The sequence below is a fragment of the Astatotilapia calliptera genome, chromosome 5 (genome assembly GCF_964374335.1).
Source record: "Astatotilapia calliptera chromosome 5, fAstCal68.1, whole genome shotgun sequence".
Taxonomy (NCBI): Eukaryota; Metazoa; Chordata; class Actinopteri; order Cichliformes; family Cichlidae; genus Astatotilapia; species Astatotilapia calliptera.
This window is the reverse complement of record NC_137426.1, coordinates 31,695,732-31,722,808: the sequence shown is the minus strand read 5'-3', so window position 1 is coordinate 31,722,808 and position 27,077 is coordinate 31,695,732. Positions and strand designations below refer to the sequence as shown.

The 27,077-nt window shown below is 41.2% G+C and overlaps 1 protein-coding gene across 16 annotated transcripts in view; it reads left to right on the top strand.

The window, feature by feature from the left end:
* foxp1b (forkhead box P1b) overlaps nucleotides 1–27,077 on the top strand; it is a 158,961-nt gene that overhangs the window by 50,861 nt on the left and 81,023 nt on the right. For all 16 annotated transcript variants that reach the window (XR_013909316.1, XM_080302095.1, XM_080302089.1 and 13 more), the window contains one exon: nucleotides 16,565–16,734. Coding sequence is in view for 15 of the 16 variants with exons in the window: in XM_080302095.1 (XP_080158221.1) it covers nucleotides 16,576–16,734 (159 nt within the window). In the remaining variant the exon portion in view is untranslated. The remainder of the gene's footprint in view (nucleotides 1–16,564; nucleotides 16,735–27,077) is intronic.

The window sequence follows — 27,077 nt, the reverse complement described above, 5'->3', positions numbered from 1 at the left end:
TTGCTAATAAAAAACACCTGCCTGTAGACAAATCCTGTCTTAAATATTAACAGCTGCAGCTTCTCCGTACATTCTGAAAACAAATATCTAAGTGTTGTTACAGTTGCACTGTAGGACTCTCTCTTCTCTGCAATGTAACAATGTATCAGTAAGCCTTTGGTCTTCTTTTTTGGGATTCAGTCACTACCACGTTTACAAGATTCAGCCTTGGGAAAAAAATGGAAGCAGAGGACTCATGTTGAGAGTTTATCTGGAGTGCATTCTCCGCATACTCAGGTCCACTCCACCAGAGCCCTCAGCTGCCTGCTCCAGATGTAAGATCAGCACTGAAATCTTCCAAATGGTTGTGTAATTAATGTTAATGTGGCAAGATCAGCTTAATTGTTGACACAAGCTTCCAATGTGATTTTGATTGCATCACTAATGCAGAAATCCCCGTGGCAGCTTATGGGATTAATATGTCTTGGTGTTTAAAGCTCTTTTAAAGTGCAATCGAGTCAAAGAGGACGAGTGTGTAAAAAGCATGTATGGTGCTCATTTTTCTCTCCATTTGGACCGAACGCACTTTTAAAAATATTTATTTTAAAAGCATGCACTTTAGAGTATGACATATACTTGAGGTGCAGGCTACTGACAAAAGTTTTGATTTGGATATCTGGAATATTTATCATCATACGGGCATATTTCTGTGATAGGGCTGCTTCTGATGTGTGCCGTGTGTTTGCCTCCTTTTTGGCCAATTTATTCAGACCTGATGACATCCAGCTTTCCAACCCAATAAAAAAAAAAAAAAGACAATCCTCAGATGCCCAAAACATGTTCCCCTGTTTTGAGGTCTTTCAAAGTCTTATCCTCTCATGTTGGATGTCATTTGAATTTCATGAATCCATGTAAGGGAGAGAAGAACACAATGTGCAAAGAGGCACGTCTTGTAATTCTTGCTTTGCTGTGAATGCTTATATTGCTTTCATTTAACTGTTGAAGTTGCTTTGTTTAATCTACTTTTTATGGAAGCGTTAAGAATAAACAAGTGGATTCATGAGTTGGACCCGCAGAAAGGTCGTGTTGAGATTTATGCCGGGATGAAAATAGGGCCTCTGTAATCGTTCCCTTGACTGCATTTATTGCTTACTTTAAAAAAGTAATTTCTTTATATCAGCATCAAGCTGAAAATTGCCATGTATTAGTATTAGGCTCGGTAAGCTTCTAATTCTGTGGCATTTACAGCCGGCTGTGTTTCCATGCATTTATAACACTTTGATTCTTAAGAGCTCCTTTAATCGCTTATGCCTAGCTTGGAACATAATAAACAACTCGCTGTAGCGAAAGTGCCACATGGGGGAGATTTCTAGCAAGAAAGTAAAACGCTTCTGTCATTTGCAGTTTTGTTGCTGTGTTTTTCATGCACTGTAAGTACCGTAATCTACTCTCTGAGCTTATCTGCTGCGGCTAAAAACAGTGACAGGCAGAATAGATGCAAGGCAGCGTGAAAATGAAAAATTATCGTCACTACAAAGGCATCACAATACAGACCAGCGCAGAGACATACAGCGACCGTATGCCTCTGCCTTTTCCTGTTGATTGAGATCGCAGGATGTGTCAAAGCATTCTAAACACCCTCACCTGGCCACTGTCTGCGTTCCCTATCTGATGCTCTGCTCCCATGGGTGCATCAGCTGCTATCGGTACACACTCTGGCAGATCGTCTGCCTTCGTATTGTCTGACTAAACAGGTTGCACAGTTAAATTCGCGCCTTATGTTCAGTACCGTATGTTACACAATGGGGCGAGATTCTTTCCGTGCAACTCTCTGAATAGGAATTATCTGTAGTCGTGAGGTAGGTGGAATCCTACTTATAATGTCATCACAGATGTGCGATCTTGAAGCTACTTAAAATATCTTTTTTTGTAGAAAAGCGCATTTGACAAGTTTCAATCTATTTTTCTATCAGCATCAGACAGCCATGTCTTCTCTTGGTCTGGAACATATTGATGGATGTGTACTCTCTGGTCTGCCTCGGCGAGTGAGCAGCTTTGATAATGTCAGTCGGCTACCAGGTGCAGACGCCTAACGTGACAGAGCCCTCGTGTGAGATTGACTGAGGTGACAGAAGTAAGCAAATTCCATCTGCAGATGAGTTGTCTTATAGCGAGATGAAAAGAAAATCACAAAAGTGAGAGGAAAAGTGCCAGAGCTCTCTTTCTCAGTCTTGGCCTTGTGTCTCAGCTTCAGAAAAGATGAAATAGAGCTAATAAATGGGATTGATTTGTTGTCTTCTGAGCAAAATGACTACACAGGGTTTTTTGTGGTAACCTAGGGAAGCATCTGTCAGACTGCCTTTACAGCAAAGCAGTGGTGCTGAGACGGATGGAATATCTTATGTACATACACCCTCACCACCTAAAGCACAGCAGTACATTTATATATTGCACACATTCTACAGATTCCTGTTTGTTTCCACTACATGAATGTTTGTGGCTATGTATGAAAATTCCATAAAGTTCCTTGAAGCCTCAGTGCCTCTTATTTAGATAGTTTGACTTTGTTGCGCTCACTTCATGTCATGGTAGATATCACTTTGGCAGTCCTTTGCTTTCTCCGTTTATTTTAGAAAAACAAATCCCTTTTAGGGATAAAGCACCTGGTGGGGCTACTTAATGGAATGGTTTCAGACCTACGCAAATAAACAGCTTGCATTTTTGGTGTGAGATTAGGAATGAGGCTGAGATGGAGCGAGAGCTGAAGAGAGGCGGGTAAAAACCAAACAAAGAAAGTCAACATGTGGAGAGCACAGAAGTGGAGGAGTTGCATGTCTGCTTCTGCTTCCTATAGTTGACTGTATGTACTTGGTGCCTAAAGTAATACTCATGTGAACCTGGACTAAGACTTTCCTTTAATAACTTCAGGCCGAGGTAAAGCCCTTTTTTTGAATAGCTGACCAATGACTCAGCAGTAGTTATTCAAAGGGCTGGAAAATATCAGTCTTTGTTTTTCCCTACACACACACACAAACATGCGGTTATATCTTAACCCCGAAAAGATAGCGAGGGAGTGGACAAGGAGAAGAGCAAGTGACCAGTGAAACATAAAGCAGAGTGAGGGCTACATTTGTTTTTAAATAGCTCATAATGGATGTTGAAATTAACAACAAATTGGGCCTTTGAACCCAGACACATTTAATAATATCTCCCTGTTTTTATTCAATCCAGAGTTTGGCACGGGTCTCCATTTCACACCATATACTGTTCCCACTCATTAGCTTATTTGATTTTCTGGAGAGTGTCAAAAACTTTTGACTACTGAGTCATAATTAAAGCTGGAGCTCAAGTACAAAATTTGTCCACACTAGTGATTTACTCAGCCTTAGTACTGACTGAATGGCAACTAAAACATGGCTGTAGAAAGTACCTGCTAAAATTAGCAATTAAGAGTTATTTTCATGAGCTAACATTTTGAAAACTGAGACACTTGGTCTCACCTGAAAGTGCCAATGCGCTTTCTCAGGGCATGCAAATGTAGGTTCTTGGTTGCTGGTGCGATACCATCAAGGCTCTTCAGCAAAATAGTTGGTAAATACTGCAGAATGTGCTAGCACACTAGACACTTGTGTTTGCTGTTTACTGTTTTTTACCACGCACGCCCTTCTGACTGGGTTTTATTAAAGGGATGATAGATTTCAAATTTTAGTCAACAAGCTAGTTAAAAAGAATGCTAAATGTACACTGTTTGTTTCAAAGGCACACTTCTACCATCAGCTTCCTTTTCATAACCATCTGCAGCCCTGTCTCTTTTGTAGAGCAGAGTAGGATTTATTAAAGTGAATAATGTGACACAGTTAATGAGCTTTGATAGCTTCCTCCATTGTGAACTATTCTGCTTTTGGCCCTTTAAAGGTCAGTATTGTCAAGATATTTGGTATTGGCCTGTAGTGTTCATATAATTTAAAGTTGATTTTAAGAATTCAGATTTAGATTTACTTCCTGTGACTTGGTCCCTTTGAATGGATGGGATCATTGGCGTAGGTCTGATCTGATTCTGTTGTAATGTTGTTAGGACTGCTTTTAGTTTCAAGCTGTTAGTTTTATTTGACCTCTGCTGTGAATTTGTGTTCAGACATCTGCATCTTATTTTCCTTTATGATATTATTTCTATGTCAGTGAATGTAACCACAGTAGTATATTGAAACAGTTTCATGAGCTTATTGTTTCTTGTTGGAATTGTCCACATGTTCACCGTTGCAGTCCCTGTGCGCTTTGGCCTTTCGTCTACATGCAGACGCAGGATCTCGGACAGCTTTACTAATTCCAAGATGAAAATATTGGAAATACCTTGGGTTAAGGCTTGTTGTGTACGTGTAGTACGAGTGGAGACTTTTCATCAGTGACACCTCGAGACACTACGAGACACTGTACCTTTTGCTGATTGGCAACTGAAAAGAAAGCTCCTCTGCTTCCTGTTTGCATGGGTTCATGCAAGCCCAGTGTAGGTAATGGTCATGCTATATGTTATATATAGAATAAAAATGTAATACGGTATATATAGCGATAGACAGCTGAAATATTGATGTTACCAGCTGCTGCGGGGAGAAGCAGAGAGGTGTTTTCAGACTTAGCCGCTATTGTGTGAACATGGCCTGAAAGGGAGAGAAAAACTGAAAAGCTATTTCTAACCAAATGTGGGTTTATTTATGTAATCAAATGAAAAAGGTAGAGACATTTTTTAAAGTAACATTTATTTACAGTCTTCCCCCCTCACTCTTTTTTTTAATACTGTGGTTTTAGCCTTGGCTCCTGCCTTGTTTTCATAAACAAAGTCTCTTTGGCCAGCTAGAAAAAACATAGGCCTGTTCAGTGCACTGAAAACAGGAATGACAAACACCATTAGCTGAAAAATTTCCATCTCATTGCAACTATGTTATTGTTTACTTTACCATACACGTCCTAATATGGTTACCTCCCTGTCAAAGCGGGCCAGAGCAAAGCCGAGGGGCCCTCGCAGGGAGATGCTTTCAGCTGCCACTTAGACAATAAGAAACAAATGTCACAGCTCGGCAAAATAGCCTGGCTTTCACAGTCTTACAGTACTTGGCCTTCGACGCTGCTTGGCTCAGGCTCCTGTGTGATATTTAACTACTCTGTAGTGTTAGATGCCCTCACAGTGTACCCCCACATCTCTTCGTCGCTGTGCCCTCTTTTCTCGCCTTCCTTTTGTCTTTCTTTATTTGTCTGTATCTCCCCATCGATCTCTGTCCCCGTCGCGGTGTTAGCTATGTGTGGGCTGACTGATGGGCCTCTGTTTGCTGTGTTAGGTTATTTATCGGGGTGGTGGGAGGGAGAAGGGGGTGCGGTGATGTGTTTGGAGCGGCTGTTGCCCTCCTCCCTGTGGCCGAGCGGAGGCCAGTTCAGCTGCAGGTCACGCCCTGGCCCGAAGCCGACGCCGCGTTTGAACTGGAAACGTCTTGGCGAGACTTAGAGGCTCTTTATGATACTTGGATGGAATCACAACCGCACAACCTCCAGAAAGCCTGGGATACTGCAGAGGAAATGTAGCGTTCTGGTGGCTGTGGCTTTTTTTACTCTAATTTTTTGTAGTTTGCTGAAATATGGGTTGTTGTAACTACCAGTTTAATTGATTGTATTGCAGAAGTGCAAATTAATGCTGTTACAGATAGAAAAACCCAGGAAAACTGTCATTAAAATGGGAAAAAACACACGATACTCAAATTGGCATTCATCTGAGGTCGGCATTGAGGCTTTTTAGGTATTAGGGTCAGGTAACTTCACCACAGGTTAGTCTGGCAGTAGTTGGAAATGGGGTTCTTTCAGATGCATGGGCTTTCTTTTCCCCAGTTGGTAGAGGATGATGGCGGCCTCACCTCAATCCTAAAATCCTCACGTTTATGATATTTGCCCAGTATTATCTGTGCCTGTGGATGAATGGGAGGACAGAGCATGAGGAATGTAGAAGGTCAGACTGCGTGATTTACACAGTACAGAGCCATAGAATCCTTGGGAAAATACTTGGGCTCGGATCAAACAGACGTCATGTGATATGTTCTTAACACTGACCTTTAAAGTCATGCTTTTTACTGCTGCACTCTGGTAACGGATGCACTAAATGTAAAGTAATTTCTGTGTGTTCACCTCAAAACACAAATGGATTTTTTCTTTTACTAATTATGGCGGTGTGAGGTTTGTTTGTTTTTTTAAGATTACACCTCAGAATAATACAACTTTCAACCACATCTTTTTCTTCCTAAAAAAATCTTTTGCATTGCATTTTTTTAATCTGATTTTCACAGTTGCTCTTATTGAATACCTAAATGAGTCACGGTGACCTTAAAACAACATGACACATACACAGAGGAAGATGCAAAGAATTTATCAAATCATTACCCACCAGTTCACATTTTTACCTGGCAATGAATGATTAATAGACCTTTTTTCACGTTTATTTTGAACCATAGTTAAGACTCACATCCTGCTCATTATTTCATCAGTATTTGTTCAGGCCTAACTATAATTTCCACTCCATTGCAGTTATATTTTCTTGATAAGCTAATGGCGCTGACCTTTTCTTTATTTTGTTTTTCATCTAAGGGAAAAAGACTATACCCTCTTTGACGTTAATGAACTTTGTGAAGAGGTTTGTTTACTGGCTTCAAGGTCAGTTTCTGAGAAAGGCACCGGGTTTTCTTGTAAACATATTTACAGCCAAAGATGTGTAAACATTGTAAATGCGTACATGTGCAGCAGGGGCAATGCTGGCATATTTTCCCTTTTTTTTTTTCTTTCTTTGTTTTTTCATGACCTTTCCCCTGTGACACACGCATAAAGGCTATGTGTGCATAAGTGTTTATCTCTGGAAGCACTTTAAAGCAAAATGTGCACTAACAAAAAGCAGCAAACAAAAAAAGAAAAGAAAAAAAAATACTCTTAGAAAGCGTAATGATGTGCTTACTCACAATATAAAGCTGATAGAGGCGAGAAAAGGTAGAGTAGAGGCAGGCAGCATGGCTAACGCAGGACTGGTGAGGGTATTAAAATATGAATTAATGGAATGTTGCTCAGGCACATCTCTGGGTGTAGTGTAGTGTTAAAAAATAAAATTTATGTTGCCAGCTAGTAGCCGTGAAGGTGCATTTGGACTTAGTATCCTTTAATTAGAAGTGAGATATTAGCATTTCATAGGGCTTTATGCTGGGTGAGGGGATCGGCCGGCCACCGCGCCTTCATTAGCCAGCTTCTCTGTGTAATGAGTGCCGTCATTAGCTGATGGAGTGGATTTGCCCCAGCTCTACCTTGAAAGGCACATCTTTTACATACTTGCAAGGAATAAGGCCTTTTAATGGATTTCTTAATGAATAAAATAAGATGCCACTTCTTTAAAATTTGACGAGTGCATTTCTGATAATGCACACCACTAGCTGCTGCCACTTTTTTGGTGCGTTATTAGCAGAGGTGGAAAAAGAAATGCTGTTGTTGGGGAAACAAAGGTAGTCGTTGGGCTTTTTATTGTGCAAAATTTGAAAAATGTCTATAATGTGTAGCTGATGAAAGTGCCAGATTATTAATATGCGTTTGAAATAAGGCGTATGTGATTTCTGTCAGGGTCTGAGGCTCTATGCTAACACTCGCCATGTTTGTAAGGTAAAGCGGCAGGACAGCTATTGGATAAAACCTGACTGCAAATTATATGTGCGGCTGTTGATGAAGCGTGTGCGCACGCTCAACAACAGTCAAGACAGTCAGAGGAGAGGTGTTTTTTTGCGATATGGAAGTCTCCCTAAGCCTTTGGCTGCGGCTCCACTCTCAGAATCAGCCGTGAAGTGATTAGTATTTTATTGATGAGCTCCTGAAGTGGCAAGTGTGGGAAATTGGATCTTTGATCTCCTGGAGTTTGGGAAATATATCCTGAGCGTGTGGAGCTCTCCAGGTAAAACACCCCCACCCCCCACCCCAGCACCAGCAGCACTGTGATGCACACAGACGCACATGTATACATACGGGCATGTCGTTTGTGGGGGCTATTCCTCCCCTTCTCCAAAACACATATTTGTTTTGGATGTTTTCACTGAGAGTCTACACGGTGATTACAGATGTTCATTAACAAAATTGGGTATTTGTTTTAAACTTTAACCAATCACTTTGATATGCTAATTACAGTGTAATTTAATTTGAGCCCTGTAATGATGATGCTGTTATTATGGACATAAATGATGCAGTTAAGCTGAGAGTAATCTCATTTGCATACTGTACATGCCAGTAAATTAAGCCCTTTCCTGCGTTGCTTCAGCTTTAATTTTCCACTCCTTTTCACACAGCATCCCTCAGCCCCTGTGCCTAATAGCAAGCCGGCTTGTTTGATGTGGAGAGCCGCTTCCTCACAGTAAATCTAGTCACAATATGTTATACATAAAGGCTCTCATTATAACTCTAAGTGCCCTTTTAAGAAGTTGGTATTAATAAGCAGGCTGGCTTTTCATGCTTTGTAGTGATACACAAAAACAGTTTTGTCCCTCACCATAATCATCGTCAGGATTCTTTAATCTGCATCTGAGAAATAAAAGCTATCATGCTTGTAATAATGATGTGCCCAGGAATACTTAAAGAGCCCTAATCAGATTGTATATGTCCTCCACTATGTGCTGATCAGACATATCTTCAAATAGGTGATTTTATTTTGATATTCCTACTTTGAAAAAAAAAAAAAGGAAAGATGAAGGGCGTTTGGATGTGTTTCTATCCTTGCATAAAAAACTAATTGACAAATATTGCCCTGTTGTATGTTTAGCACAAATAATTTGGATTCATTTCTTTGTACAAATGTTATTTGATGTCTGTATGAAAGAGCCACATTTGTGACAGAGGGACGCGGCCGGCCTTGATAAAAGCTCCTGTGTCTTCATTAGAGAAGCAGCACCTCATGGTGTCTGATTGTCTGATGTTTGCAGGGAGAAGGTAAACATGTTTGTCATACGGCGCTGTATTTATGCTGCTCAAACATGCGAGGTAGGCCGCGGTGAATGTTAAGGACTTTGGCTCGGCACACGTCTGAACGTCTCAGTGAAACGTGCAGCCTCACAATGGTCTGAACTTGCCCTGCTTGCAAACAATAGTCCAGCTCCCCCTTTTTTTGCGTTTGGAAGGAGGGTTAGAAGGCTGTTTTATGGACTTCAACACTGACAACACAATTGCCCTTCACTGAGAATGCGCCTCCATTTTGTGCCATAAAGAATATTATTTTTCTGCCAGCCAATTTTCTCTGTTAGTCTCTAATTGGCTACATAAATCTCGGCCGTTGAGGGTGAGAAATGTTGCGGTGTCACACAGTGTAATCTTCACCCTTATTTACCAATTCATTAAGATTCATTGATGCAGGATCGGTGAGAGGAAATGACAACATAAATCAGGCCTCCAACATAATGACCCTAATCAGTTGGGAATTGCAGAAAATGTCATGATGAACTATGTCCTTGTATTAGTGCCACTGTACATTGTCATTGTGCTGCTTTATGAGTGGGACGCATCATCCTGACATGGGCTGTATTTAACAAAAAAGAGTTGTTAAAACCTGATTCTATTAAAAGGAAGAAATTCATGTAGGGTCTTCTGCTATTTAGCCGTTTGCCCTTTATCTTCAATTTAACTGCTTGATGGAGCTCCCTTCCTTTTTAACCCTTGCTGTCCTCTCTCTGGGAAGCCATAACATGCTTCTTAGGCTTAAATGACCCCTGTCGTGGCACGTTGAGGAAGAACGTCTCCATGAGGAGGAGTGGGGGGACTCAGTGGGTAAGGCCACACCCATAATAACGACAGCCAATCACACGTCAAAGAGCCGACTGCGTACGTTTCATGAACAGAGAACTTGGTCAATTTTAAGCAGCGGTTGAAGGAATGACAGTTGTGAGTAACTATTTAAACAAAATAGTCACTCCATTACCGTGCCATTATTTGTGTGTAAAGGTTAATGACTGTGTCTGGGAAATCAATAGCTTAACTTAATCTCTTTGTGAGTAACTCTAAACAAGAGAGGTTGGAGACATGCACCCGCTGTGCGTTTTTGTCTGCAGAGGAACATTTAACACCGTCAAGATTTTTTTAAATAGCAGGGGTTTGACCAGACCATGCTTTCTTCCACTTATCGTGCATGGTACTGAGAGTGGAAATGTAATAAATGGATGTAGCACAGCTGATGACTTACTCAGTGGTAATTAGCAGCTTACTTTGTCTTTAGAGCTGTGGTTTACCACAGGTCTGTGTTTGCAATTTCACAGAACTGCAAAGCTTTTACCAAAAAATGATTAAGCTCATGTTGTCAGACGACAAAGGAAGCGTGCACTTTGATGAGTTGACACCTGCCACCCCCAAAAGGCAGCAATGCTAATAATATTTTCCTTTCTTTGCATAGGCACACAATATTAATTAGACAAGTTCGTTAAGGCTAACCTCAGTTTTCCCAGGAAAATCTATGTGACACATTTGGGAGCAGCACATTGGGAGCAGCCCTTACATGGATTCTAGTAAAAATGATTAAAAATGTATGACACACTTTAAGTAATGTTAAAACAATAAGTGCTTTTGCAACTCCCGTAGGACGCTGATAGATTCGTGTTTTTCTTTGGGTTTTTTTGTGTTTGACACATCTAATTGGTAAGACGAGCTTGAGGGCAGCAGTGCTTGCTTTTTGTTCCCCCTTCCATTGAGCCCGTGGTCAGAAAAAGCAGCCCCTCGTCTCCTGGTGTCTGTCCTCTCGCTGTAGTGTTAATGGGCATAAGCCACATGTGAGCGAGATTATCAAAGTCAAATGAAGGAGAGTCGCTGAGAAAATGTGTGGCGTACCACTCCTAAAAGAGGCTCCACATCCCAGAATTACTATTCCATTCATGCACAACCAGATTTAAACTCATTAGATTTCTCTATTTACTTAGTCTCCATCGGCCCTAGTTGCACTAAAAATATCATGGCCTGCCTTACTTTGGCACATTCCGTCATTGTCTGTGCACAGCAGGCCGTTGCACAGAGGTGTTTCTCACATGGCTCCATGCAAAGGAGACAAACGGCTTTGTGTGTTTTCTGAAATTGCGGATCTACTCAGCTTCGCTACTGGAATCTGCCTTTTTGCGCCCTGCTTGTTGTTAATTTATCTGCACTTGTAGCGTGTTAATACTCAGATGTTCGCGTGAATCATCCTAGTCACCTCTGCTTGCGGTGTAGTAATAGGTTTGGATCTAAACTTTCATGCTTGAGAATCCTATTGTAGTCATCCCGAGGTGATATAAATATGTGTTTTGATCATATTTTATGGCTTCCTCTCATGGGGCTAGCAGTTTTTTAGGGGGACTAAATTATATCAGTAGGGGAAGTGCAGGGGGAAAAGACACCAGGGGATCCTGGGTGAGGAAGCCTTGTTGGATGGCTTCATCTCAGCAGATGGCAAGTTGTTGTATGCATGAAAATTTAATGGTCAAGGTGATGTGCTGCTTGAAAGTCCCCGCTATACATTATCTACTGTGTATAATCACTTATTTGTGGGCAATTACATTTTTGATGTAGCAGGCAGACTAAGTCATAATCTTACTATTCAAGTCACACATAAATCAAGTAATCAAAACCAGGCGCTGTGATTTATGAAGGATAACATCTTTTCTTGCTCAGTTCCACCTAATTCCTTCTTTGTTGTTTTTCTCTCCATGCCCTGGTGTAGTGAGTGCCATCTCTGGGAGCCCTCAGACTTCCTTTGTTATTTCCACAAACCCGGTTACTGAATAATTGAATGAGGTAAATGTTTAACATGTTTTTACAAGTTCCTCGCTGTGCTGTTGTGAAGCGCCACTGTTTGTTGGGCCTGGAAGAAACACACGATTGCTTTGCTTGACAATGATGTGTTTCCATAGGAGACCACCCCCATGGCTGCCCACCCCGCCCGTCACCCCCATCTTGTTCTCATTCACGGTGGCTTGCGAGCAGCTGCAACACGCCAGCCTAATGCGTCTCGAAATGTCAGAAGAATGACTTTTTGTTTATCTTGACTTTTGCCTCGCTGTTTATTCTAGTCAAAGCTGCGTTTGCATCGACCTTGATTCCCTAAAGCCTCGCCCCTCCTTCTCCCCTCCTAGAACCTGTTTACACTCTGCCTGCCCCTAGTGTCACCTAGGAAATTGGCTGATCATTTCACCTGGTTAATATTAAATGGCTCCTGCAAGGAGATGTGTTTGTTCATAAACACAAACCCCTGCTCCTCGTGTTTACTGTAGCCATGGCAGCAATCACTTATTAAACAAACAGCTGCTTTGTTTGCTGGTGTCAGTGGCCTGCTTATACCCTGTACAAGGTCTGGGAAGAACTTCTGTGTCTCTTGTGGAGCAGAAATCTAGGATTTGCAATGGGGGTATTATTTGCAGAAGGGTGGGTGCAGCGTGTTTTACTTCTATATTGTCAGAGAGGTCTGGAGATATGCTTTGCTTATCTGTGACTTGGTTGAAGTGGCTGACAAGATTACACGGTTGTTTGGTCTGACTGTGAAGTCTCCTTTGGCAGAATGTCACCACGGCCGTTCGTTTCTCTCAGAAGAGGAGCGGCAACTGGATCCACCTTCAGGCTTTGTGACTGAGGTGGTTCTGCTGTGTGGAGATGATATGTATGAGGGAGTGGGAGTGCAGTTTGTAAAGCTTGTTGGAATTTAGCCCAATTTCTCCGTGTTGTGTTGTCCAGTGGAATATTTTCAAGAGATACTCAGAGTAGTTTGTTATCAGTGATGAGGGCTGCGATAATGGATTATTTAACATGCAGCTTGTGTTTGCCTTTCGACTTTTCCCTCACATCAGGAGCCAAAATACAGCAAAACACAAGCCTGTTCAGCAACCTTCAGAAGCATTCTGTTGTTGCACCTTTGGTGCACGCCGATGTGTTGTCTAGTCTGGCAACCAAGCTGAACCTAAACAGCTCTAAAGTGAACTTCTCCCTATTGTGTCCTCCTTTGTATGTCATTATCTCCCACCCAAGAAATGTTGTGCTTTTGTTGTGTGCTTCTGTAAACAACGTCTGTGTGAGAACTTGGCGAATCGAAGCAGGTGGCTGCCGAGGCTTTGCTGTCATGAGCATTAGAGAAAAACAGAACACGGAGAAGGGTCAGAGCACAGCTGCGCGGACCAGCCCTACCTTGAATCCACCGCTGACTCGTTTGAGCTGTTGAATTCCGGGCAGGCATGACAGGGGGACAGGCATTGGATTTCCATTGTGGTGATGAGCTCTGGCCCGCTGGCTGTTCTTAACCTTCAACCTGTCTGGTCAGGTGGGAGACCCATGTGACTCTTGTTTGTACTGTACTCCCTATGCCATTTGAAGCAGGGAAAACAAAACAAACTGTAAACAAACAGGAACTCTGACCTTTTTTTTATTATCCAGTGTTTGTTCCAAACACTTGTTTTATTTTGCAAGCAACTCCCCCCTAAAGACCAGGCAGGCATCTAATAATCAACAGCACAGCTAGTTCTCTTTGTACAAACTGTTGTTGCCTTGTTTTGATCTCCTGGAATTTCCATTATTTTCATTCTCTTTTGTTTTTTTAAACTTTTTTTCCAGCTCCGAAAAAACTGACATGCTCCATTAATAATAAGAGAGCTTTTCTTTTTCTTTTTTTCCCCTCACGTCTCCTTTTGTGTATTTTATTATGTTGAAATGTTTGTGTTTGGACCACGAATGCATATGTTCTTAAACCGAGTAACTACACCCCATTTAGCATGATGCTTGACCCATAATTACAGTTGAATTTGCACGTGGTGTATAAATGGAACAAATGGAAAAACTTGGAGCTTTTCGAGTCATCGTCATCATCATCGCAGACACACACACACACACACACACACACACACACACACACACACACACAAGGCTTTCCCCAGAGCAAAGTGAAAATAAATACATAGATAAACAAACTCAGGGCCGAGTCACGTGGCCAAGTTGCCCGGGCCTCAGCTGATGATGATGGTGTCCGTGCCTCAGTGCTTCACAGATTAACATTGTTATCAGCACAACTCTCTAATAAGGCTCTTTCCTATCTGCTTGATATTTATGATGGATAATGCCCATTTTCCATTTTCTTTTTTCCCTCCAATTTTTTCACTCATGATATTGCAGCTTTGAATTATTCTGTGCTAAAATTAATGAGAAACTAGATTTATGGGTTTCATTTGTTTGTCAATTCGAAAATTAATTGGGTGTTAATTTTAGCCATCCCCTCATCAGTGCCGGTCGCAAGCATGCGCGCATTACTTTGCATTCATTGTAGCCTTCCTCTCCTTTATTGTGGGTCACTAGTTTTGCATACATTAAAATAGCCCCGCGGCTCATTCTCTTGATTACTTTTGGAGATGCTGTGCATTTGGAAATTTACGCCTTTCCGTTACAATTATGAAAATTTTTGCATGGAATGACAGTGCATGTATAATAGCCATTACCCCCCCCCTCCCCCCCTTATGTAGCTTTAGAGAGGGGAAAAAAAAGAAAAAGACAGCTCTTTTTTTCCCGCAAGTGGAAAATATCTTTTATTTGAAAAATAAGTGGGGGTGAATAACGTCAGCACATGGTTTATTTCAAATGGCATTTAATTTCGCCTGAGAATGTGTGTTTCTAATTGGTGTCTCAGAAGGGGAGTTGGTGCAGGCAGGGGCCTGTAGATGGAGTTGTGGCTGGCTGGGTCCCATCCCACAGTATTCCTCTTGCTCACTCCTTGTTTAGAAAATCCCATTATGGAGGGAGGCTGTGCCAGACTGGAAGGGTGAGCCGGGTCAACATCTGTCTGGAGGGAGAGGGGGGCCAGCTCAAGCTCCAGCCCAAAGAACAGGCCCTGTAGGCCGGGCCCAAGCTGCTCAGACAGGCCCCTGAGTGTGGGGGCGTTGTGACACACAACTGAACCGGCACAGGCCACAGTGTCAGATGACTCATTCAGTCATGCTTCTTGCGAGGAGGGCTGAGAGGAAATGTAAACTATAATGCTCTTTGGAGTTTGCTTTGTGTTCTGGTACAGTTTTAGCTCCTCTTAGCCCCAAACTGCTGCTGATGATAGTGAGCTACGAGCCTGTCCCTAAAAAAAACTGATTTTGAAAGCGCAGTTCTCCTCACACCACTGTTTATTTTTTTAAATAATCCCATTTCTAGATTATTATCTCACCTCTGCTCTGTAAATATTCTTTTGTGACAAGTTGTCAACCCCAATTTCCTGTCTGTCAGCCTGAGTGTGTGTCCCCTTGGGTGTGTGTCTACATCTTGTTTAGATGGGATCTCTGGAGACGCTGTGCATGTGTACCTGAGCACATATAAACTCAGACTGGCCTTCCTATTACATGCGTTAAATGCAACACCATAAATCTGCATTTAGTTCCACTTTCACATTCTTTCATGATGAGGCCCAGTGTTTTAAAGGCATTTATTCTGCTTCATATAAATAATTAATCAGCCAAGTTAATTTGCTTCTGCCTGACTTGGTCAGCTTCATTAACTGCCCTGGAATTGGGGGGATAGATGCATTGCAGCAATGAAGCCTGTGACCAGCACACAATAGCTGTAAATCATTCCACTGATTTGAGGAATTCAGGCACAGATATGCACCAGTGTCACTGGCACTTATCCCCAGAGAGACAGAGGGGGTGTGCTGGGATAGATGGCATGTCTGTCTGGCTTTTGTGTATCCAAAAACAAAACTGAGGACATATCTTGTAAGCAAATAGCTGTGTATTCACTGATTGCTGCTGCCATAATTTTACATAAAGTGTGCAGTGGTGCTTAAAACGACTGCCAGTGTTTGTATTTTACCCTTTTCAGTTAGATTAAGTTATGAAAGTCAACATTTTTTTCCAATGCAAAAGGATTTATTTATATTCAGACCTTTGTTTTGGTGTTAATTGAGCACCCCTCAAGGATTTGACTGTTTTCGTTCAGCCTCAGATTGGATGTTTCTCATGGAGATCCTTTGGCAGGCCTCACACAGTCGCTCTGTTTCCCATTAAAAAGCCATTCTGCCGTGGTTCTTCAGGGAGCCATGCAAGTAAATATATCCATTTCCATAGAAAGTGTTTTGTTTTGGAGGTCCAGTGTTTTCTTGGGCTCCTCTGCTCTCACTCAACGCAGGTTGGGTTCCTCTACATGTGTGCCGAACCCCAACCCCTCCACCATGCCCCCCCCAGCGCTCTCCATATACCCTATACTGAAGGATACAAACAAAACCCACTTGCTTTTCTCCTGCCCGGTATGGACTTGTCATCTGTAAAGGATCTGCACTGGAAAAGACAAAACAAAGGAGCTGTTCATTACTGTGTTTAGAGGCAGCCTGTGAATGCGTGTGTGTGTGTTTGCCTCATTGCATATGCTACACGCAAACAAACAAGACACGGGGAAGCACAAACCAACAGGGAAACCTGCAACAAAAGTGAAATTGTGTGGGAAGAATATGACAGATGTTTATAGTTTGGCCCACAGTTGAAATGCGACCTCATTGCAGTGTGTTTTAACAGCTGCTTCTCTCTGTCTCTGTCCCTGTTTTCTCTTCTTCTGCGCCTTCTCTCAGGTTTTTAAGTCATGATGCAAGAATCTGGGACGGAGGCGACGAGCAACGGCCCAGCCAATGAGAATGGAGGAGCGAGCGTGGAGGGAGTACCCAGAGAGGGGCGACCAAAAAGTGCCGCGCCGTCAGCGGAAGTGACTGCAGCAGATTTCCTGCATCTCCAGCAGCACCAGGTAGACCATTCACACCTGTCTTCACTTTATTAAGCCATGTCAACAGCAGGCCGATCCGCCTCTTAAAGTGCCTCTTAATATTTAATTCCTCCTCAAAGTACATCTAGTTCATAAACACATTATTATTATTATTTATGTATACTGAGGCCCTTTTTGAATATTTAAAAGACGAGGAGTGCTCTTTCTGTGTGATTGTTTGGTTGCAAACGTGTTTATCGTAGCATGCAGCATCTGCATTTCCATCAAATATTTATTATGATGTTCTGACATATTTTAAGTATGTAGGTGCCACAGGATTTTGTAGACAGTTAAGGAACTGTGACATCCAATTGGATGACAGCGTTTTCCTCCGGCTCATTGTAAACACACCTCACACTCACAACTAATGCCACACTCTGCTGTACTAACCAATGAGGTGAGGAGACAGACGCCGGCGTTATCGTCAGTGAAGCCGAAACATTTTCACCATCTCAGACTTGAGGCAAACAGACAAGCTCTTTCTGTTGGTGTCAGCGTTATGTGTGGCACACGACACTGCGTTTAAAGAAACAACACTGAAAAGATCAGTGTGTCTTCTACTATCTTGGTCTTTGCGACAGCACAACTAGGGTTGTTGTCAGGAGCTGTTTGGTGATGATGCACGGCTCTGTGCCGCTGTCTGTTGTCACAGCGCATCCATCAGCATTTTTACAGGGAGGCAAACAAAGCTGTAGCATGGAACAAGAGGGAAATGGCATTGTAACACATAGAGCTGAGCAATAACTCAGTATTATCATTTATCATCTTTGAACACAATCATCACGGTGTTCTGATGCTGTGATATTTGGCTACTGATGAACAGTTCTGTTTTTCGGAAATGATGGGAACATTTTGATAATAGGACAAAATAGCTTAGCCGTTTAAAGAGTCATTGCTTGGCATTTTAGGTGACGTTTAGACATAACATAAATTTTATTGTGAAATTTCAGATGTGTAGCTCAGGTTTCACTTCAGCAGTAAGATGACCAGGGCTTTTGCCAGGAACTTTGTAACACCAGCTATATGCACTTATAGCACTTTCCCCTCGCTATAATGCTAATTGCTGATCATGTGCTAGCACAGGCAGAACAGCAGGGGTACCAGTCTGTAGCTCTGCACACAGGAGAACAGAGATACTGGAGGATTTATTTCCCAGTACCACCGCGAAAGGGGAACTACCATGTATTGATATATCAGAAGGGATGTTTTAATCCATGTAAGCATTGAACAGGTCAAATTAAATGAAGTCATAACGTTTGCATGATTCTTTACTACAAATTTTAACTTGTTTAGCATTTATTTATCTGTAAAATCAGGAACAATAAGTCACTAATTTTACAGGAGCTTTTGGGCTTTGGACTGGCACAACCCTGTAAGGTCACTATTTGTCAGTAGTCATGTTTTTGAATTGTTTAAAAAAAAGTTTGTTTTTTCCCTTTTTATTGTCGAGTATGGGTGTATGTAAATATAATTAATTGGTCAAACATACACTCAAAGCAAAACAATGCTTTAGGTGTCGTCATCTTAGAAGTGTGGTGCTTGTTTTGGTGCAAGATGCCCCTGTTAATTCCATTTCCTCTTTGTAAGTGGCAGAAGAAGTGTTGATTGTTCAGTAAGTACAAAGGATGAGTCAGTGTGTGTTCTGATTCTCAGCCTTAGTCTGTGAAGCCTTTAGGCCTCTCCAGATCATCCCCACTACCCCAGCTAGACCCCAGGCCCCACCTCCCACCCATCTTTTTTCCAGCTCCGAACGAGCATGTCGTCAGTGAGAAAATCACAGCCATACTGAATTCATTACTGCAGTAGTCACACAAAACCATGGATAAAATTTCAATAACTGCAGGCCACAGTTGAGTAAACAGTTGCAGTGAAACTTAATTCCTGTTGACTTTTCCTTCATTCTTTGCCAGGGGCACATTCTGATTCGCTCTGCAAAGACAACAGGGTTACAACTTTGATAAATGCGAGGCAGGGGAGAGGGAGAGAACGGGCGAGAAAAATGTCATGGATGTGCACTTGACACCAACAAGGGATGGAAATAAAGCCTTCCCACTAGAATAGAGCCAGTCGTCCAAGCATGCTCCCTGTTTTCAAGTCGTCCAAAAAGAACTATTGCTCTCCAGCATCTGCCCTGGCATTTAAAGAAAGGAGAAACCAGCAACTCTCTCCATCCTGCTTCCATATATTGCGGAAACATTCTCTCTACTGTAGCAAATGCGGAAATAATTCCTGGTTCATGCCGTTTGAACAAATCCAGTGGTTAATTTGTGTGGCCCGCATGCAGGGAGGTGTATTAATTGTTGCCTGTGATAAATGACGCGCGGATGGGAACGAAGGACGAGATGTCTCACTCTCAGCTCCTGGCACTGGACTTTGATAGGCTACTTACCATGGTAGTGTTACTGGCAAGACAGGCAGGCAGTCTTTTTATTCTCCCATTAGCCTAGCCGAGGATTTTCCCTCACGCACCATGAACCATGTTAATTGTCCCCGGGGCATTACGATCTTCACTCAGTTACTCGATAACTTTTTACTTTTGTGACATTTCACAGTCGTTCTTTTAAGTTTTATTTGTGGCTTGCACTAATATGCCTCTAACTGACACACTGAGAGTTTTTTTTCCTGCGCTCTTTGTTCTCCACAACACATGCAAGGTGCCATTACCCCTTTAGGTGACGCAAAAATCAATCTAAAATGTTTTCAGACTCAAAGTGCAAATGTCTGAGAGTCCCTCGAGTGAGCCGGAACAACAAACCTGGCAGTGGCATATCATTTATTCTTATTAGGGAACATAACTATGAAAGACAGTCCTCATTAATAAAGATGGGGGATGAAATAATTGTAATCTGTTTGATCATCTTGATTCTGACAGGGGAATTCATCTTGTTGACTAGTCAGATTTGGGGGAAGTGGACCATAAGCTTGAATTAAGCATGTCTATTAGTAAGTCAAATATTTTTTTAGGGTGAAAAAGGTGTTGCGTTTCTTCTCTTTTTTCCCCAAGATGCTGTTGAAATTCAGCAGATTTCTCTATAGGAGGAACTCAATGTCCTGTCTGTTGTGTTGTAATAGTTAGACAACTGGGTGCCCTTGTAAACATTTGTTGTGCATCTTGTTGCTGTGCTCGTTGTGTTCACTGTTACCCATGTATTATTAATAAATGTCTCTATTATAGCATGTGCAGTTTTTTTCTTTTCATAGCACACGTGTCTGCACCCCTGAACCACACTGTTTATTTGCTTTCTGTTTTTGTTTGTGTTGCAGAAGTTGTGGTTTTAACGTTATCCACATGAGGAAGTGAAGATACTGCAGGGGCGAAAATAAAACAAAAGCAATAGTATGAAAAAGTTTTGCAATAACCTGTTATGTGATTTGTGATTTAAATGATTTTGCAACAGGAAACGGTGTTGTGCAGCTGTAGTTGTCACATAAATGCACGGTGACAGTAATATTCTCAAGGACACCCTGTTAGCTCTAGAGCTGCTGTCTTCACGATATTCACATTTCCTGTGATGTGTGGTCATTTTCAGCAAAGCATCTTACCTGTTTAAACACACGAGTTACTCTTTCGCTCTAAATTTGGTTCGTGTGATGCAACTGTAGAGCATTAAATATTAATATCCTGTCCTTTACAAGAGTCCTTTTAATAAACTTAGGCTGGTGTTCACACGAGAGAAAATACCTAAAACAATTATTAATAACTGCTTTTCTTTTATTGCATGCACATCCATCTAACATACCCTGTCCAACAAGTGCTTTTAAAGATTTTCTACATATTGAAAGATAAGACCGGCTAGCTACTTCTTTCGTTTTCCTCCTCGCTGCCTGTGTGGTTGAGGTGTCTTTCGTGAGGTTGACGGCCATAACAGTGGCCACAGAAAGAGCTGAGTGGGCACACATCCTCTGCTTGCATAATTCAAATCATACACTGTCCCTTGTGGGGGCTTGTGAAGGTGGAACTGCAAATCTTAACTGTTCTCTGATGGCCAAGTGATCCATGATTAGCCTTGCTCTCCCAGTACGCACACACAGACGTGAATAGTATATATATGCTCACGTAGAATGGAGTTGCAAAGGTCAGGCCTTTAAGTGTAGGACCTGCTGGTTTTGGGCGTCCAGTCCACATTATGGGCTAGTGGTCAGACTGAGAGAGTTAACAGCACCAGGTCAGAGAGGAGACCAGAGAGCATTTTCTGCCTCAGATCTCTGCTAATCGCATGCACTCTGCAGCAGAGCTGAGGGCAAAGAGAGAGCGTGCTATGCCCAGATTGAAATACATACACTGTTACACAAGAAGAACGCACCCTTATCGCTGCGCCTTTGAATTGAATTCCTGCCAGTATCTCTGTATTTGCTCTACAGCAGAATAAGATAGACGTGTGCAGTGCAATGCTGAATATTTCACATGAATGACAAAGCCGTCCTCTCTGTGTGTGTGTGTGCTTTTTGACCAATCGCTTCGCTGCAGTATAGTGGCTTCGTGGTGTAGCGGTTTGTGCATCACACTGAAAGGACACTCCAGCATCTCTAGCAGCTCTCACGTATCTTCATGTATACTGTTCATACTGTCACAGGAGGCCAAGCAAAGGCTCGGGCTTATTGGAAAATCTGGCAGAGAGGATAACATCAGTGTTATGACACTGCATATTGCCCTAAATTGCTTATTGGTAAAATGATAGTGCTCGTCCAATTTGAATAATTTTATGGAATCCCTCACAGAACAGTTTAATTATGTTATCACACAACTGGCAACATCTGTCTTTATACCACAGCACATGACAGTTTTATTACAGGCTGAATTTCTTTGCTGGTTCTGGCAATTGATGTGTGATCTGATTAATAATCACACAGATGGAGGTGAAAATTGAACAGCAAAGCGTTGCTATGTGGAAAAAAAGGGGAAATAATTATTAAAGGAAAAAAAGCAAACTCTCTGTCTCTGAAAATATCCTGACCATTTTTACAAACGCTCGCACCCTCAGTGGAAGCATCTCTTTTTTTTAAACGCTTTTACACACATTTATAAATCTGAAAACAAAATGTGTTTAGTCTAGGTGCAACTTTTCATATCCTCTTGTCACCCAGGTTTTGTTAGTGAGCTTTCAAGAGGTAAACCACCCAGCACCTCATTTTTGGCTTGTGGATGCTTTCCAAAGCAGCCTATGAACTCATCCATTTTGTTGAGTCTACCTCCAGCTGCTGCTGTCCGACTGACAAGAGATGAAGCGCAGGTTACATGTGTGCTGAAACCCAGAGTTTAAAATAGTTGACTGTTGCTTGGGTCGACATCCTGTTTACACACCCTGCCTATGTGGGCAGCAGGAGGGGGATTACAGGAGTTGTTTGACATTGTGGTAATCAGAATGGCCACACTTAGAAGCGCACACATTCAAACACACTCACTCGTCTTTCCCTGTAGCTCAGAGGTTTGAGGTTGTTTTTTTTTTCTTTTTACACCCACATAAAATAAAACATGTTAATGGAGCCATGTCAAAAGTTGATTCATGGTAAATAATTACATTTTCACAAAGTTTTTTTGCATATGTTGGACCTTTAAAATTGCTATTAGAAAAGAAAAAGACAAAGAATTAAAAAAAAATATATAAACTTAAAAAAATAAATGACATACACTGAAAAAAATGTTACTTTGAATCAAATTACTCTAATGTGTTACAATTAAATGTATTAGTTTTACTCAGACTATAATTCTGATTTAATAAAAACTGTAACTGTGTATTTAAAATAAGCCAAAAATATTTATTTTTCCAGAATCATAAATGTACATTGAAACAAACTAAAAAGATCATTTTCTGAGTACATTTGTTCTGTGGACTCTTCGGACACTGTAATTTTGTTACATGCAATTTTATTAAGTTCTTTCACATTTTTAGTCAGTCTAATAAAATAGAGTTTCTACTGATACATAATTAAAAATTGGTTTCTTATGTCCTTGTTCAAAATGTTACTTATTTTTATTTTTACTCCACAGAATTCACTATAAAACAAAAGCGAGAGCTGATTTCTCTAAAGTAAAACCAAGGTTTTGTCACAATCAACTTGCTAGAAATACAAATAAATTCTTCTTTGAAGGACCAGATTTATTATGGTATGTTTAAAAAAAAAAAAAAATTTATGTGCAAAAAAAAAATACAATAAAAATTACAAAATAAAGCAATGAAGACTTCAGTTCTATTTACACAACAGCTGATAAAGAGAAAGAAAAACAAAAAACAAAAACAGACCAGATGAAATGAAGCAAAACTGATTTCCCTACGCAGCCTCCACCCACCCTCACCAAACCCCTCTTTTTAAAACCTTTTCACCTTTAAAACATGAGATAGGTAATGCAACAGCCATTAACATTAACAATGTTTCTAACACTGTGCAAACAGTGGCTACTTAAATAAAATGAATATGACAGACAGAAAAATCAGATACTGTGGTTCTAATTTCTGATTTCTCTCATATTAAAGTCTGTTCCTTCCCAATACAATCTAACAGAAATTCCTTACACTTCCCTGGAGTGCATCTGAATACAAATGAGCTATAAAAGACAAACAAAAAAACACAGAGTCCACTTGTCTCTTTGGCTGATCTGATGCTTAGAGCTTGACACTGACACTACAGACTACAGCCTTTTTGTTGATTTTTTTCCCATGGTAAGTGATTTTTAATTTAGTTAACGTGAAATAAACACCTTCAACCCAGAAATCCCAGTTTTCTGTTGCAACAATGTAAAGCTTCAGTTCAACTAAATGACACAGAAGCTTCACTTTTCTCAGTGTAGACAAGAGAACCAGTTTCTCTTATCACTGGTATTCTTATACATTTAGTAATTTAATGGTGAAGATATTCATCCATGCCATAAAAAGAAAGCCTTTTTATACTTTTCCAGATTTTATAGGTAAGAGCTGGTGTTAGTACAGGCTGTTTTCTAAACATTTTTCCTATAATTCATCAGGTTTTGTGTTTGCATCTGTACAAGGAAGACAGGGTTGGGATTAATTAATCAGCAAACCTCTCTAAACTGAATGACCAAATAGGTTTCTTTTTTATAACATGTTAGCAAGATAATGTTGAAAGTGTCTGATTCAGAAGTGTTAGCGGTGTTACTGACAAGCTGGATGTAAACCCGGGTTTTGGACTAAACAGATGGCCGAATAGTATCACGATCCTAACCAGATTTATGATATTAATTGGGTGCATCCTCAGTCTTTAGTTGAAACACACTGTTTGTCCTAGTGGAAAAATTGTGGAATGTTGTCAAGGAAGTGTGGACGTACAAATGCCTCCCATGTAAATGATGCAAGTGTATGCTGGTATCATTAGGAAGAGTGAAGTGGCTCTCATTGTGTGGTGCCCGGATCATCTTTGATGGCCATGGTGTGCGTGTTTGTGCTGAAGTGGGCAACTCTAAACTTTGAGCAGGTGTCTGAAGCAGCTGGCTGGAGGCAGACAGGGAAACACGTCTGCATAGGTTCAGTATTAAATGGCTTAGAGAGAGAGAGAGGCCTCGGCTAGCCAGAGGACTAATGCATCCTCAATGTTTTATTTAAAGTAGTGCCAGCAACAGCTTCTGAATGCTCCACATCAACATGCACACACAAATCATTGCACACGGAAACACGTGCACACACACACACACACACATTCAGGCAAACAGAGTAATTTAGCACTGTTTAGCTGAACAACTTGTGTGTTTAGTGTTGTAAATAAGTAACCGTTTTAACAGGGCCTCAGGAGGCTGTGGTTGGGAAAGTACACGCTCAGACATGACTAGCTTTAATGGCCATTGTCAAAACACAGTTTAAACAAAACCCTTTCTTCACCCGATTGCAATGTTTACATTTAGTTGAATAATAATCCCGTTTTAAGGAGATGCTGTTCTTTAAGGATATCCAATCTGACCCAATTTATTAGGGATAGACTTAAGGATGCACAATTCCTCATGGGAAAACATTCAAGCGCAGTGCCTATTCATTTTTAATGAGAGCACTACTTTAAAAACTTCATAGAATTAATATGTATCAGTGAAGTCTTTCCTGTGCAGAAAACTTCAGGGTAATTAATATTCATAGCCTGTGCTTGTTAACACCCCCAATGCTTGTGCAATGTAGATCCAATTAACATAGAATGGACCCTAAGGATTTGGGCAGATAAGGGTTAAATGAGCTATTGAAATTGAAACCGGGACTCTCCCCTTTTAAAACACTTATTTGTTCCAATAATCCTTGTTGCAGATTAAGGCATTTTTGGGTGTGCAAAAGATGTCTCTACAAAGGTAGAGTTGCCTCAGATAGAGTCTGTATGTGCATGAAAAATATTGATGCACGTGCATGTATGGATGCATGTTTAAGTGCATGTGCATGTGGAGGTGTGTGCACGACACTTGCAAGCACGTGCACTTGCTTGTATACATGTATGCATAGGGGGCATCCCCTTACACAGCCGGGCTAATGTGAAAAGCCTGTAGTGAGCCTGACTTTTATATCTTATTCATAATCTCTTGGCACAGTGCGGGTAATAGACAGCAGTGTTCACCCTTGGCATCTGGCTTCAAGTCCTGGTTATGCTGGGTGACAGAGGAGGAAGTCCTAGAGTTCTAACAGTAGCTAGGTGATTGCACAGTAGCAAAATGCCACCTGCTGCCATTTGTTGGCACACAGACTGCAGATATTGCTCCCTGGAGTACCCTGAAACAACTGTGCTTCCCAAGGACTCAGTATTTAAGACCAAGTCTAAGCTAAATGATAGGAGGTAAGAAGGATATTCATGGCTTAAAAAGAAGTGAGCGCAGAGACCGTTCATTACGTTAACCTCTTAAAGTTTTGCTTTATTTTCACCAAAGTTAATATGACGACCTGAAAAAATCATGCTAGGGAAAAATTATCAGTGAAGCAGAACGAGCACAGATGTGTTTACATTGAGGAAAAGAAACTCAACTACAACTATAATCTGCTTTTAACTACATGAAGTTAAGCTAGGAGATTTGTTTCTTTTAACTGGACAAGATATTTTGGCTTTAAATCTGTAGCGTGGTTTGGGACCCAGAACCCTAATGATGACATGATCAAGGTTGATTCGTCAGATGTTTGGAACGTTGCCGTCAGAGCCACGATCCAACTGTTTTCACAGGTTGTGATATAGTCATCATGACAAGAAGACTGACCTTTATAATAGATAGATAGATAGATAGATAGATAGATAGATAGATAGATAGATAGATAGATAGATAGATAGATAGATAGATAGATAGATAGATAGATAGATAGATGGATAGATGGATGGATGGATGTAACCTTTCAGTCAGTACAGCACCAGTGCACAGTGTATACTCCTTGTTTCTGTTATATGTTAAAAAAGTTGACAGCCATGTTTTTTGCACGGAGGGTAAAATATGATAAACTACCAGTTCTGATGATCAAATGAGCCTTCATTGAAGCAAATATCTATGGACAGCCACACCATGCATAGGTCTCTTGGAGTAAATTTGATTGTTTGACATGTATTCACCCATCAAAGTGTGTATGAGTGATTAATAACAACCCCCTGTGCACGTTCAGCGGTGACATGGCCTCTATTTGAGAGAAAAATGGTACAGGCCGGTATTCAGTGGTGAATAGCTGTGTACCATTTAGAGAATGAAATGGCATGATGGGATGTCTTGTCATAAATAAAAGTGATGGCACCTCGGCATCCTGTGAATGACATGTGCCATAAATACTTAGCCAGGCCAGAGACAATGGTTCAAATAAATCCTCGCACAGACCTTTTCTCTCTATAAAGAAAGATATATATTATTTAAGTGAACTATGAAAACAAATGTTTTTTCCCTCCCTAGCTGGTGACAGAGAGACCTCCAGGACAATGGGTGCTGCACCCTCTCTGTGGTCTGTGATACGCTGTTGTTATTTGCTTGTTTACAATCTTTGACATGATGTAATGGGATGGCTGTGAAAGTACTAGCCAGTAAATGGCACAGAAAATAAGACAGTCCTTTATGTCTCCCTCCTCTGCTTTTTTTCTTTGCTCCCTCCCTTTCCCCCCCCCCTTGTTTTCCCCTGCAAACGGGAAATATGTTCTGCATTTGACTGAAGGAACATGAGCCTTGAATATAAGTGACTGTTTTTTGCATTAGGTACTCCCTGGAGGTAGGGGGGGGAAATATCATGTCCCTGCGTGAAATGTGAATGTGAAATCTAGCAGAAAGAAATATTTATGACCATTTTCTGCTTGATTAGAGCTGGATGACATGCCTTGGGAGACAGTGAGTGGACAAAAGGCAGCAGCACTGCTTCTGGGCAGATGTTAAAGAAAGAGTTGTT